The sequence below is a fragment of the Antechinus flavipes genome, chromosome 5, assembly GCF_016432865.1.
Source record: "Antechinus flavipes isolate AdamAnt ecotype Samford, QLD, Australia chromosome 5, AdamAnt_v2, whole genome shotgun sequence".
In the NCBI taxonomy this organism is placed as follows: Eukaryota; Metazoa; Chordata; class Mammalia; order Dasyuromorphia; family Dasyuridae; genus Antechinus; species Antechinus flavipes.
In genome coordinates this window covers 200029699-200045477 of record NC_067402.1, presented here as the reverse complement: position 1 = coordinate 200045477, position 15779 = coordinate 200029699, and the positions used below count along the sequence as shown (strand labels likewise).

Below are 15779 nucleotides of genomic sequence, written 5' to 3'. Positions count from 1 at the left end.
CCTCAGAGGATGGACCTCAGGGTCTCAGGGATCCTATTAGATTTCTGACTGGACACAGGAATATTGGGGGGGAACCTCCACAGGGAGTGGGGTTCCACTAAGCTAAACTGATCTCTATCAGCGCCTTTTCCCTGTCTGCCCCAGGGAAAAATTCAATCAATACTTGAGTCTTTCTCTGCCAAATGCCCACAGCATTTAGGACCTCATTAATATCATCACCAAAGTCTAAATTAATTAGCCAAATTCTGTCACCATGTCATATGAGGAAGGTCAGTGAGCTTCATACTCTAGTAATTATGACAGTAGAACAAAATGAATTTTTAAAATAAATTGTGTCTTCCAATACACTTTTGTAAAATATTCTGAAGAAATTAGTTTGCTAGGGAATGCTACAGATACTTCTGTTCTTATTCTTATATTTAGGGAAGAGATTAAATTGTGAATTGTTAAACATGTAAACCACCACCACCACCACCATCATCATCATCATCATTTCTCCTTAGGCTCTTGGGACACTGAAAGGCCCATGAATGATTTGCCGTCATTCACCAAATGAACCAGACTGAGACTTGAGATATAGTTTTTCAGAAAAGGAAAGAAAAATCTTAGGATTTCTGGTTTTTATTCTCCTTCATACTTTTGTTTTATTTTGTTTCCCCCTTTTCTCCTTAGTAATGTCTATGCTAGCCAGACTGCCTAGTAAAAACTCTATAAGCCTTTAAATGATGGAAGGTCCTCTAGAAGATTCTCAAGACTTCACAACTAATGGATAGTATATGATAGGGCCAGCATTTCCCTAATGCAACTTCTTTCCATTTACAACATGGGGAGGTTTTATTTAAAAGAAAATAAATCTATCCCCTAGATTTAACCAGTTTTACCTTTCTTAAAATAGTTTTCTTTCCTCCCATCCCTCTTTCTTCAATCAACACTAGGCAGATCTAGGACAAAACTGCCTCATGACCTGATTGCCTCCAGCTTCCTGATTATGTAGGGGCATAACAAGTCCATTCCTGTGGAGTCTCAGCCTCTCAGATATGGAGGGTGTTCAAGACCACACAAGTTATTCTGCTGACCCCCAATTATATACATTTCCAAAAAGAGACAAGGGAAAGCTTGTCCAGAGTAGCTAAGTACCATTTGTTGCATATTCTTGCTGTTTAGGACAAAGTAAATTTCCTTTCATAAATGTTCAATAACTTGTAAATAATTCATTTCATCACAATTAAACCTGAATGAAGAAAGTGCTGATGTTAGAGCTGTATACTCTAACACATATCTTATTTCTTTTGAAAAGTAGGGATTGGTTTTTATTTATTTTTGACTCTCCCAGAGAGTCTAGTAGAGTATATTTTACATGGAAGGGACCCAATAAACATTTATCAAGTTTGCTGAATACCATCCAGCAAATATGGCGGAACTGTTCATCCCAATACCTGAGCCACAGATTTCTTATATTTTTCTGCAATCTTCTTAATAATAGGCTCATTGAAGAAATCACTAGAGAGAGGGAACACAAGAAAGTTAAACAGTAGACTAAACACCAGCCTACCCATTCTCTTCCTTTATCACCATTCCTCTAGACTCCCTGCATCCACATTCTCCCTTCTCCAATCTATCCAAATGTCTGCCAAGTTAGTATTATTAAATAAGGGCCTGAAATTGTCACACCCCCACACAAAAAGTTTTAATAATCTCAAGATACAAACTTCTGGTGTTTTATATTTCACATTTTCACAACCTGACTCCTACCTTCCTAAGCTTACTGTTTATTACACTACTCCACACACTATACATTCTAACCACACTGGTCTACTAGTCCTATGTACACAATATTCCATCTCCCACTATCTTGCTTTTGTACAAGTTATCCTCCAAATCTGGTCTGTACTTTCTCAGCATAATCCTTCGCTCACTTCAAAGCTCAACTTATGTGTCACCTCCTATGCAAGGCTACTCTTGATCACTTTCTAGTACTCCATTCCATGGAAATTTCTTCATATATAATTTACATTATTTCATATTATTTCCCTCAATAAAATGTGCATGTTATTTCCCTCAATAAAATGAAAGCTCCCTAACAAAGCATACTTACCTTGTGCCTCCAAGTGGACGATAGGCTGTCACAGAGATACCTTTCGAATGGCAATAGTTGATCAGCTTCTCCTGAGTAAGGAATGGGTGGCACTCTATCTAGAATCAGATTTGCAATTTATATTAAAAGAAAACCACAAAGATAATTTTTTTGGTTGGGTCTGATTATTTTATGGAATTGTATTTTACTTTTATTCGTGCCTTTTGTTTTTAACATTGTATTTATTTCTGAATATATATATATACCTCTCTCCAACCCTTTGCAAAAGGCTTCAAAAGAAAGTAGGGGAGAAAGTGGTTAAAAAAAATCCCCAGCTAATACATTGACTATGTCTGATAGTAAATACAATATTTCAGACTCTTAATCTCTTAATTACTTTTGCAATGAGAAATCTTTTCACCTTTTCTTGGAGACAAGGCTTTGTCATTTTAATTAAAAAGCATCTAGTTTATTTTTTTTCTGTTTACATTGTTTCAATTGTGTATATCATTTTATTAGTTCTTCTTATTCACTGTGTATCAGAATAACTTCTCTCAATTTGTTATATTTCTCATTTCTCATGGTAAAATAATATTCCACTACATTCATGCATTAGATTAGTTTAGCCCATTCCCACAATTAATATTCCTCATTTTAGCTCTCTGCTTCTTTGCTATCACATAAAATCTCTGGGTCATAGCATGTGACATTATCATCATTTTTTTTTTTTTTAGAACAAATTGGAAATTACTTTCAGGTAAATTGAAGTTCACAATACTAAGATTACTACAAATTGTACTTCCTGACTGAAAACACACTACTTTTGTCTAATGACTATCTCAAAGTGGAGTTTCAGACTGTGGACAGTGACAGCAGGTCTGGCAGTTGAGAACTGTGACAGGATCTTAAAGAATCAACCTTGAATCTTGTCACCCGCCTCTATCAGCATACTTCACTCTTTCTCTTCCTGGTTGTTGTTCGGTTGGTTTCATTAAGGCCCCATTTAAAATTGTCTTGGTTTATTAAGCCTGGACTCATTCTCAAAAGGGTGATACTAAATCCATGGTAGCCAAAAAAAATGAATCCTCCTCTCCCTCTAGCCATCCTTTCCCTTTCTATCACTCACTATAATCCTACCCCTTACAAAGTCCCAGGTCCTCTCTCCTCTTCCATTGTAGCCTCCAAAATGCTTAATGCAGAATTAATAAACCTATCTCATATGACTGCCTTTCTAGATCTGTCTTATGGCACTCACTGAGATCTGGCTCCTTCCTGATGAAACTGCATCTCTGGCCAACCTCTCCAGTAGTTGGTTATGCTTTGTTTCACACTCTATCATGGTCTTGGTAGAAGCAGCCAGAAGATTTCTTGTTTCCTATAGCCACTTCCAACTCTCCTTCTATAACCCTCCTTCAGCAACCACTACTTTGAAGTCAGTGCAATTTAAATTTATGACAGTTCTGTCTGCTAGTACCTGGTATCTTCCAGCAATCAGGATAATCTCTCTCTTTTCTCAGTGAATTCAGTACTTGACTCATAGTCTCTCTTGCTACCTCAATTCCTGTTTTCATTCCAGGGGTATTCAAGAAAATATTGATGCAAATATATTTATACATTTACATATATACCCTAACTTTAAATATCCCAACTTTCCAGATCTACTCAACTACTATGACCTACTCTTCCACTCTATCTCAACTACCCATGCATAGAGATGGTCATACTTACAAGTGTTTTTTTTCCATATAAAAGAATCCTGAATTTCCTTTATCCTTTACTACATCAACACCTTTTTCCTTTCTGTTTTCTCTATGCTTTATTCCTAAAATTATTCATCATCTTCATAAACTTTATTCCTTCCATCCCTAAGAGCCATCATTCTTGTGTTACTACTTTTTTCCCCTTCCTAATCTTGAACCCTTATTGAGGCAATCACTGGAACTCCTTACTCCCTTGTCCTATTGTCAAATCCAATGGTGTCTTCTCTAACCTAATTGTTCCTGACTTTTTTTCAGTCTTTGCCACTGTGGATCACTCTTTTCTCCTGGATTACTTTCTCCTCTCAATGTCTTTAGAATACCAGAGTTTGGGTGGATGGCTGGTAGAATACTAGGATTAATAACAGTAGGTTAGGTTTGTTAATACTCATTTATTAATACTCATACTCAGCATAGTATGAAGAGATGAAAAGCAATTTCTGCAGGGATAGGGCTATATGCAGCCTCCTTCACATGTGGCAGTATGCAAACTTGCAGGTAGATATACATTAACAACAACTGAAGACAGAGCTGCTAATTTCCTAGTTTATATAGATTTTCAAAGTAGCAGCTGTGCTAGCTGTCATATCACTGGTGGGGCAATAGTTTTAACATGGACCAATAGCAAAAGTGGATCTCTAAAAATGAGCAAAAAGAGATCAATTCAAAAGAAGAGAGAGGGAATTATAATTGTGACTCATTAGTGAGTTGGAGGGATTCTTTTAGCAGCCAGTTCTAATTAGAACTGAGTACAATGAAAGCCTTATATACACTGGCATTGTGTAGGAGCCAGGCCCTGGGAAAATAGGGTCATAGACTCCTTTGGTTATCCACGATCTAATCCGTTGCCAAATTTCATCCTTTCTGTCTCTACAGAACCTCTCATATACGTTCCCTTCTCTCCATTTGTCCTCAATAAATCCAGTTTAGGCCTTTATTACTTTTTGCATGGATTATTATAGTACACTGTAGTGTGTAAGTAGACTACCTGCCTTACATTATCCCACTCCAGTCTACCTTCCATCTTGTTGCCAAAGTGATTTTCTAAAGCACAGGTGTGACTATATTACCCTTCTATAAATTCCTATAGCTCCCTATTACCTCTAGGATCAAATCTTCATCTGACCTTTAGGGCTCATCACAACCTGACTCCTTCCTGTCTTTCTAGTCTTTTAACATATTACTTCTTTCCATGTATTCTCTCTAGCCATACTGACTTGCTTGCTGATCCTCACAGATGGCATTCTAGAACCCATCTTTATGTTTTTTTCATTGACTCTTCCCCATGCCTGGATTGGGTAGAAAATAATTCCTAGCTATTAAAGGCCATTTCTCTCTCTATTTGTATCTCCGCACACTCATGGCCCACGATTGATGCATAATAAATACTTGTTTATGATTGATAATCACATATGGTAACCCTCATAGAAATACAAACTACAAGCACAGTTGCACAACCAAACAGAGAATTTCTTTTCCATGGAAATATGATGTCACAAGACGTATACAGCAAGAAATCTCATCTGACTTCAGATGAGCGTTTAACCTTGGGAACAGGATCTTGTCTACTTGCTTGTTAATGTAACCAACAATTAATCATGGGCAACTAGAAAACATTAATTCTGGTAGAACATTAAAACTAAAAAGACATTTTTATCTACTGGCAAATTCTCTAATTCGTTTACAAACTCACCTGGTTGTTTGTTGGCTTGTACCGTAAGCCAGGCTTATTCAAAAGTCTCTCAATTTGTTTGTGGTTAAAGTTTGAAATCCCTATAGTTTTCACCAGTCCCTCTTCCACCAGATCCTCCATGGCCTATAGGATGACAGGAAGTACATTTAACATGAAGGAAGGAAGGAAGGAAGGAAGGAAGGAGGAAGGGAGGGAAGGAAGGAAAGAAGGAAGAATAGTTAGTCCACTCTATTTTGGACACCTTTACCATCCTTTATAATCTACTATATATCATGCTTCATATCTCTACCCCAGACATCTTGCCATATAGGCTGCTGTAGAGCCATACTTCTCTTCCCACTCCCTACTTCCTCCTGAGTTCAAGATCTAGATTATGTGACATGGACAAACTGCTTTATCTCTCCAGGCTTCAATTTATCCATCTGTAAATGAAGAGCTTAAAGTATATCATTATTAAGATTACTTGGAAATATAATGTTCTGTAAGTCTACAGAAAAGGCTTGGCTTATTGAATAAAGCAACTAATCTGATTGTGGTACCATACTCTCAGGGGATCCCAAGGCCAGTCTTAGGAAATCTAGAGGTCAAAACTATTTTCATAAAAATACTAAGTAATGTTACTTGCCAATTAAAGTGTTCCTCTGATTTCCAAATACATATCTTTGTGAGTTTGGATTTTCTTCATATATTTTCAACCAAAACAACATGCACCAGATTGAATGCAGAAGCAGACATGAGCATACAGGTATCTTCTATTAAGTAAAATATTAGAGATTTGTAAAAAATAAAAATAAGACAATACCATTCTTTTTATGTTTTTGTTTTAAAATATATTTATTTTTCATTTTTAAAAACATGCTATTTAACATGCAATAGTTTTAGTCTTATTATTTTTAATGTATTAGCATAAATTTTAATTCTTTTTCTTTTTTGAGAAGAAATTGGAGTTAAATGATTTTTCCAGAGTCACACAGCTAAGTATTGTCTGAGGCTGGATTTGAACTCAGGTTCTCCTGACTCCAGGACAGGTTCTCTATCCATTGCACCATCTAACTGCCCCTAAATTTTGATTTCTAATATGGCAAATATTGATAAATATACCTCCTCAGGTCCTCAATAACTTTTAGAATATGTAAGGGTCTTAAAACCAAAAAGTGCCAGAATTGTTGATCCAACAGAACTCTAAAGACCAAGAAATCTTAGTTAATGAATCATCTTTTAATTTACCCTTCTTTGAATTGATGGCCCACAGCAATTGTGGGGTGGGGCATGGAGGAAGCAGGGCATAGGTTGGGAGGAGGTGTTATTATCCCTAAAGCTAATGCTATAGATTGGAGTAGAATTCAGGCTCATTTATAAATAGTAGTATATAAAGAATATTTCCAAGATTTTGGATTTTTCAGCTAAGTTTTCTTTATAATTCATGTAGCAAAGTACCTGTTTCAAGCTGACAACTCCATTTTGTAGAAAGCAGCCACCACTAGTAAAGACCCTATAATTTTCTAAACCAAAGACTGTCATATGTGAGAATCTGGACTTACCTCCCATGTGTCCAAGTAGTCTGTTTCACTGGCAATAATCATCCCATTCTGATCTGTTGGAATATCATCATCTCCTACCTGTAGAAATAAGGAGACTAGCTTAATACAACTCTCCTTTCCTTATCCTTGCTAGTAAAATAAGAGTTCTCTCTTCTCCACTTTCCACATAAAATCAATTGCCAACACCCCAAAATTCTCCCTCTATAATATTGTCACAGCAATTTCTTCCTCTCTATGCCTACAGTTAACACCATAATTAAGAACTTTGTTACTTCATATCTTTTAGTCGGTCTATTTTCCTTTAATAGTCTACTTTCCTACTCTGCCCTTCCAATCTATCATTTTATTTTTTATAATAGCTTTTTATTTTTCAAAAAGCATGCATAAGATAAGTTTTCAACATTCATTTTTGCAAAACCTTATGTTCCATATTTTTCTCCCTCCCTCCTTCCCTTTCCCCTCTCCTAGACAGTAATTCAATATAGGTTAAACATGTGCAATTATTCTAAACATATTTAGACTCAATCTATCATTTTTTTAAAAAATAGATATTTTGTTTTATGTATCAATATAACTTCTGGATAATTCCTCCAATAAAATCCTCTCAACACAAAGAATGCAGAAAAAAGAAAGATCACAAAAACTGTGTTTCTGTGCATCAAAAATACATTGATGTATTGTTGTGTATCAGACAATACAAACCACATTCTTTATCTGTGGTACAAAGTCAGGAAAAATGTATCATTATCAGTGCTGTACAGTCAAGATCTTTCAATCAATCCACTAGCAAATTAATTTTTTCTTACATATAGAGCTTCATTATCAGATTGGCTCTAGTGTGTTGAATTTTTTTGTTTTGATACCTCTGCAAAATAATTCCATGATGTGAAATAATTCATTTGGATCCCTATTCTATTTCAATCAGAACTCTGCTTCTTCTTCCTCAATCTCTTTTATTGTGGTAGGACAGTTTTAATCCCCACAATAGAGAGAATGGGATCTATGGAGGAACAACCAAATTGACATTTTTATACATCATTAATGTATCAATGTGTGCATAAATCAACTTATCTTTGCACAATTTTTCAGACACCTTATTTCCTGCCAAAATAAATGACCAAATTCCTCACCTTGGTATTCAAGGCCCTCTACAAGCTCAGCATGTCAGAGTTGGAAAAAAAAAAAAAAACCTCAGAGGCATTTTTCTCAACCTCTTTCTGAACAAGAAACTCTTCTTCAATATCCCTAACAAGCTGTCTCATCCATCCTTTACTTGAAGACCTTCAATGAAGGGAAAGGCTTTATATCCTTAGATAAGCATTCGTCTTTTTCCTAGTTAGGAAGTTTTTTTTCCTTATATCAGTCCAAAATATTTCTTTCTGCAGCTTCCAAATATTTCTTCTAGTAATCCCGTGGAGCCAACAGAACAAACTGATGAAGTGACTAGATGAGAAGAATATACAGAAAAAATAAAGAGAGCCTTGATGTAACTCACAGTTAAGAGATATGATATGACATAAATGATGATCTAGCAAAGGAGACTGAGAAGTGGTCAGAAAAATAGAAGACAAACAAAGAGAACTCTGTATCACGAAAACCCAGCAAAGAGATGGTTTGGCTGCAAAGAGGACTAAAACATTGGAAAAAATTGGATATGAAGGCTAGTTGTTGTCCTTCATTTTCGAAGAGGACCAAAATGATATCACTATGTTAGAATCAAATTACAGTGTGTCCGATTGTGGCTGATCAGACCAGTATGAGCTCAGAATGCTCTGCCACAGCTCAGACACAAACAGTCTATATGAACATTTGGGGGAGCTTCTCTTATTTTGCACATCTTGCATTTCTTTTGTCTAATTCAATACTGCTTTGCTAATAGGGTCTAGTCAAATGTTTTTAAAGATGGTGAGATCTGGACATGTTTGTAGGCAGCAAGGAGTAAACCAGTAAGTAGAAGGGAACTAGATGAGATGAGAAAGGAATAATGGAGAGAGAAGACAAGAGAAAGGGCAAGGTTAGAATCAAGGATTTTTCTCCTTCCCTCCTTCCCTTTCCCCTCTCCTAGATAGTAATTCAATATAGGTTAAATGTGCAATTCTTCTAAACATATTTAGAATTAGAATTTGTAGAGCTGAGGACTTTGTCAAGGAGAAGAGTCATCTCAATTTCAGAGACTGAAGTAAAGGAGAAAATAGTGGAAGATACTTATGAGGCAAAGTCCTCAACTGAAATCATGGGAGAAGGGGGAAATGTAACCAGTTAGAGGAGAGAAGAAAAAGGTCTGTAATAACCTTGGTGGAAGTTGGGGAAACAAACTAGGGAGGAGGAGAAAGATTGTCACACAGTCAAGGTTTTCAGTCATATCTGGCTTTTCAAGACCCATCTGAATTTTCTTGGCAAAGATATTGAAGTGGTTTTGCCGTTTCCTTCTCTAGTTCATTTCACAGTTGAGGAACTGGGGTAAACAGGTTAAGCGTAGATAACATAAATTTGTAATGACCCAATAAGCTCAGTTGTAACACGTTACTTCCTTCAGACCTATTCAGCAACAAATACAAGAGCAGAGGGGAAAGAAGAGGAGGATGGAAGTGAAACAAAATTCCATTTGGTAAATAGCAACATAATTTTCTATTAGAAAACTGGAGGTCACAGGTTTTACTGCTGACTCATTTCTTAGCTTTCGCTTCCTGTGAATTTTTGGGAATCTCTATTGCTCCTGAATTGTAACTAATTTCTATGCTTGGCAGAGAGATATGAAAATAATTTTATTTTTCCTTTTCTGTTAAAAGTCCTTTTGTTTAAACTTGTAAGGCTAAAAGCAAATGAATTCTTTCTACTCCTTATTAGGTGGACACTATTGCTGGCCAAGAGCCTATCATGTCTATATTTCAAGCCAGAAATCCAAATCCTATTCTCAGGCCCCAATCTTCTCATTTAAATGTTCACTTCCCATAACTGTCTCTTATACAGTTCTCATTTTCCCCCAGCAGCAATGATGAAAGCATCATTTTTGTCTTTAAGAGCTTTGATTTTCTTGTCTAATATTTCATAATCCTTATCTACTTCTGATACTTAATTACCTTTGAAACCAAGGCAGGTAGCTTAATCTCTTTGATTTGTTTTCTCACTTGTTAAATGAGGGCGTTGTATTGTTTAATCTCTGAGGTCTCTCCCAACTCTGTTTCTTGAATTTATGATCTTAAAACCTAGTGCTTTCTATATTCCTTCTAACATGTAGCTGTTTCTGTGTCTTCTGTGATTTTAATTGTCGTTCCACAGTATTTGAATTGGTTTTTTTTTATTGTTGTTTATAATATTTTCTCTTTGATAGAATCTGGTTATGGTCCTCTTAGTTTTTCTCATAGGATCTCTTTCTTGTGATAATCAGTGGATTTTGTCTATTTCTATTTTCCCCTCTTGTTCTAACACTTTAGGACAACTTTCATTATTTCTTATATTACTGTATCAAGATTCTTTATTTTTTTTAAACATAGTTTTCAGGTAATACAATTAGTCTTATGTTTCCCTGTTTGATCTGTTTTCCAAAGCAGTTGTTTTCCTCATGAATTGTCTCAATTCTCTTCTACTTTTTCATTCTTTATATTTTGTTTTATTATTTCTTGGTCTCTTATAACTTCACTGATTTCCTCTTGCTCAATTCCAATTTTCATTTCACCAGTTCTGTTTTTTAGGGCGTTATTCTCTTTTTCCATTTTGCCAAATCTATTTTTTAAGGAGTTGTATTCTTTTTCCTTTTCATCAAATTAATTTTTAAGGAGTTTTCTTCAAATAATTTATGCTTCTCTTTCCAAACTCTCCTACCTATTATTATAGGTTTCTAACCATATAAACTGTAAGAAGATCCTAAGCTTCAGAAAAGTTTTTGATAGTAGTTAATATTTTAGAGGATGAAAATTAGAGAATGTTAAAGGTGAAAAGGATCTTGAGATCTAGTCTAAACCCCACCCTTTCTCATATGAGGGAATTGAGACCCATAGAAATGAAAAGATTTGTATGACAGCTAATTGGTGACCAAACTGGGAATAAATTTCAGGTATTCCCACTCAATTATTGATTAGCTCAAATCAATACACATGAGTTTAGTATCTACTATGTGCAGGATAGTATTCTAGATTCTGGGAATATAAAAACAAAAATGCCACAGAATCAAAGGGCTTACCTTCTACAAATAAGGAAATATAGAAGGTCATTTATGGAGGAAAAGAACACTAACAAAAAACAAGATTTCACTGCCTCTTCTGAAACAAACTCTGAGGCTGCATATTTAAGTAACACCCTGTGCTTAGAGTTAGAAGGGACTAAGTCTGAAGGATGAACTTTATTACTATAATGTACCTTAAAACCCATAGGACAATGAACAAGGTAAAGGTCCAAGTAGTCCAACTGGAGATTCTTCAAGCTATTTTGGCAAGCACTTTTCACGAGGTGCTTCTCATGGAAGGTATTCCAGAGCTATAAAAAGGGAAAATAAAATTATATAAACATGCTTAAAATTATCAGGATAAGGGCTCTCCAACTCAAAGATGAGATAGATTATCTGAGACAACAAGGTCCATAATCCAAAGAGATTGATACAAGTTAATATATAAAAGAGATAAAGATTAAAATTAATATTCAAAACCTAATATAGTGATGAGATTAGTCTGATCTACATTTATACAAAAGAGTTTTTTATATGGGCATATTAAACAAGTCTGATTTTATAAAGTCTGATATATAAAGATTTTATATATATACATCTCCAATTTAGCTTGTTCAATGTAGGGATTCAGTCGATCAAAGAAGCATTTATTAAATGTCTATCTTGTAACAGCCACTATTAGAGGCTAAATTTAAAAGAAAATGAAACAATTCATGCCCACAAGAAACTTAGATTTTACTGAAGGAAGATAATGTGAATATATAGAGATATGCAATATATATATATTTGTGTGTGTGTGTATGTATGTATATATATATGTGTGTATGTATATATACATATCTATATATAGGTATACATCTATGTCTAGGTGTATATTTATATACTATGTAATATATATACATATTTATAAAGTGTCTGTGTTTATGAAATAGATGCTAGTCAGGGTGGGGAAGTAGCAAGACTTCATGAAGAAGATGTCACTTGAATTGAGTCTTACAAGAAGAGTAGGGTTTCCAAGAGTCTAAGATGAATAAAGAATACATTCCAGGCAAAACCAAGAAGTTGCAAAATGAAGTAGCATAAATAAGGGACAGTATTGTGGTTGTGGTTGTGGTTGTTGAGTTGTAGCCAACTGCTCATGACCCTATTTAGGGATTTCTTGGCAAAGATACCACAGGAGTGGTTTGCCATTTCCTTCTCCACCCCTGTTACAGATGAGGAAATTGAGATAAACAGGGTTAAGTGACTTGCCTAGGATCATATAGCTAGTAAGTGTTCTGAAGCCATATTTGAAATGAGGGACACTAAGAAGGTAAGTTTGCCTTAAGTTTTTAGTCATGTTACTTGGCCTAGGTTTGGACCAGTGGAACACATTATAAAAAAGAAGTTCCTGACCAACAAACATGATTAATTAGTCAACATAACCTTCTGGACTCTAAAAAATCCTTCTGCCAATTCTACCAGGTAGGAGCCCAGGGGTTGTTTTCCCAGCAGAAAGGACATACCTTGGTCACAATGAAAAGATCCTCCCGTTTCACAATGCCTTCTTTGATCTTTTGCTGGATACCTTCTCCCACCTCCTTTTCATTATGGTAGAAAAAGGCAGTGTCAAAGTGTCGGTAACCCAAGTCTATAGCAATCTTTATTGCTTCAGTCACTTGCTGTGGAGAAGACTGCAGCATGAGAAAAATAAAAATAATTCCATTATATTCATGAGATCCCAACTTTAGTTATTCCCTTTTAACTTTGGTTTTAGCATTTAGTGAACAGATGAAAAATCAATTCTGTAAGTATATCAATAAGACTTAAGGAAAATACAAAGAATTACAGATAAAAATTACCATGTACTGTGATAGGTACTGTGGATTCAAGTTTAAAATCCCTTCTCCCAAGGGGTTTATATTCTAGTAAATATAAATTTACACATTTATATTATTGTGTTATATTATATGTCATTATAATACATCATATATTTATATTATTCTTATATAAGTATGAGCTGCATCTTCAAGGAAGAGAGATTCTAAGGCAGAGATGTCAGAAGCCCCTACCTCAAGGAATTTACATTCTAGTTAGTGAAACAATTAGAAACACAATTGCGAATAATAAAAAGCAGTGCAAATTGCAGAGGGGAATCATACAGAATCTAAGGCATTTCTTCAGAAGAATGGAGCATCTAGGTGGTACAATGGATGCAGGGATGCAGGGGACTTACCCTGAAAAACATATTTCTTATTCCTGCCATCACTCTTTTGCTTTTTTTCCACAACCTAGAAAAGGGGTAGGGAACCTCCAGCCTGTGGGCTATGTAAGGTCCAGCTCATAATCAACCCAAGCAATGATGAGCTGAAAGCCAGATGCAACAGCCTCCCACTCCTAAAGTTGTACAAGTTGATAATTGTGAAGCCCTTGAATGATGTTATAAATATTCAAATAAGGAGAGCCGTTAGAAAGTGCAGTGGATAGAGCATGAGCCCTAGAGTCAGGAGGTTCAAATGCAGCCTCAGACACTTAACACTTACTAGCTGTGTGACCCTAAAACTCCAATTGCCTCTCAAAAAACAAATCAAAACAAAATTTAAAAAACAATAAATATTCAAGTGGCCCTTGGCAAAAAAATAAATAAATAAAGATTCTCCACCTCTGGCCTAGATGTCTCCCCTCAGCCTTTTTGAGTGTCCTTTTTCAGAATCCTGATTTGCTACCCATCTCTTTCTCAAAGCTTTCTGTTATCAATAGCCAACAGTGAGTATTCTCTCTCTCTCCTAAACTGTTGTTTTCGTGTTTGTTCAGTTGTTTCAGTTCTTTCCAACTCTTCATGATCCTATGTGGGATATTTGTGGCAAAGATACTCCAGCGGTTTGCCATTTCCTTCTCCAGCTCACTTTACAGATAAGGAAACTGAGGTAAACAAGGAAAGTGGCTTGCTCAGGATCTTACAGTAAATATCTGAGATTGGATCTGAACTCAGGTCTTTCTGTTTCCAGGACCAATGCTCTATCCACTGCGCTTTCTAACTGTCCCCCATTTGAATATTGATAACATCATTCATTATAACATTATAACATAATCTCTCTACTTAGCTGCACCTTCTGCTTTTAATATAATTTGAGATATGAAATAGTGATATTTAGGCTTGGCAATGGAGTTCATTCGGCCCTGATGTGGAGAGACATGGAGAATGAACAGCAAAGTTCAAATCAAATCAAAAAGAAATTCCCTATAAATGGCAAACTCTCCAGATGTTCATATTTGTGGATAGCATTATGCAGATTGCATCAAGTACAGAAAATTGCCATGAAATGAAATCCAAAGTCACTTTAATTTAATAATATTATTTGGCCACCCAGAAAAAAAAATCAAGTAAATGAAGAAAGCCTATTGTCAGACTATGACATTTAGTTAGGCAGATATCCCACAGATTTATCTGGGCACATCAATACACATATTTTAGACTGAACTTGTATAGAATAATAAACTAGACTGAGGATTGAATAGAAGGAGAAAAAGTAGACTAGGTTTCATTGATAATGGAAAAGAAATGAATAATGTGAGGAAATGTGGATGGCTTCCTAAATCAAACACTAGAGAAAATAGCCCTATTGATGAATTCACAGATCGATTTAATGACTGAAGTAATATGATAGCAAAAAGGGAAAATCATATAAGGTGAAATAGTAACTGGAGAGTTGCCATCTGCTTTGGCACACAATCTGTGATCCCACTCTGAGTGGGCATGAGTAAAATCATGTACCTCTAAGTCATTTTTCAAGTCCAAAGCTGGAACAGATGAGATACCAACGGGAACCTCATCAGACTTTTTGTACTATTAACATAACCCAAGACAATCAAGATGGCAGAGGGAAAGAAAGCATTTTTTGCCTACTTCACAAAGACTGAATTCTGATCAGGGAAGCCAAGAAAAAGTCACAGTGAATCATGTTTTCCAGCTCGGGACAGTACAGGGAAACCATACAGAGAGGTCTGTGAACACCAGGGATGGGGGCCATCCAGGAGACCACTTATGGAAACACCAGAAAGAACATTCTAATACTTGAGAATAGAAAAGGAGCCAAGACAAAAAGCACACCAAAAGAAATTCCAGAGGATACTCAAATTAGCACTGGGTATGGGAGCTGGCAGCTTTGTTAATCACCCAGTCTCTGGGTCAAAGATCCAACGATTCACAAGGTGGGTACTAGCTGTACTTTGCACCAGGCAAAGAACAAACTTTGGAAGCACAGCTACAAAAATTACATTCAATAAAAGGACTTTGAAATATAAATTAAAAATTAACTAGAAACTCAATAAATTTATCCTAAGAATGGGTGGTCAATGAACAAATCATGAAAACAATAATTTTATTATAGCTAATGGTAACAATGATATGACATACAAAAATTTGTGGGATATTGCCAAATATTGTTTAGGAAACACATCAGTAAAAGAGTGAAAAAGGAGTTTGATGAATTGGGCAACAAACTAAGAAAACTAGACAACTAACTAATTTAAACTCCCCATTGGACCTGATATCAGACTAGAAATCCTAACG

The 15779-nt window shown here is 35.6% G+C and overlaps 1 protein-coding gene across 2 annotated transcripts in view; it reads right to left on the bottom strand.

Moving 5' to 3' along the window:
* Nucleotides 1-15779, bottom strand: part of LOC127539131 (1,5-anhydro-D-fructose reductase-like) — a 29182-nt gene that overhangs the window by 11799 nt on the left and 1604 nt on the right. For both annotated transcript variants that reach the window (XM_051963150.1, XM_051963149.1), the window contains exons 2-7: nt 12733-12900; nt 11422-11538; nt 7066-7143; nt 5525-5647; nt 2096-2193; nt 1437-1500 (exon numbers count right to left, since the gene is read on the bottom strand). In XM_051963150.1, the coding sequence (XP_051819110.1) occupies nt 1437-1500; nt 2096-2193; nt 5525-5647; nt 7066-7143; nt 11422-11538; nt 12733-12900 (648 nt within the window). The remainder of the gene's footprint in view (nt 1-1436; nt 1501-2095; nt 2194-5524; nt 5648-7065; nt 7144-11421; nt 11539-12732; nt 12901-15779) is intronic.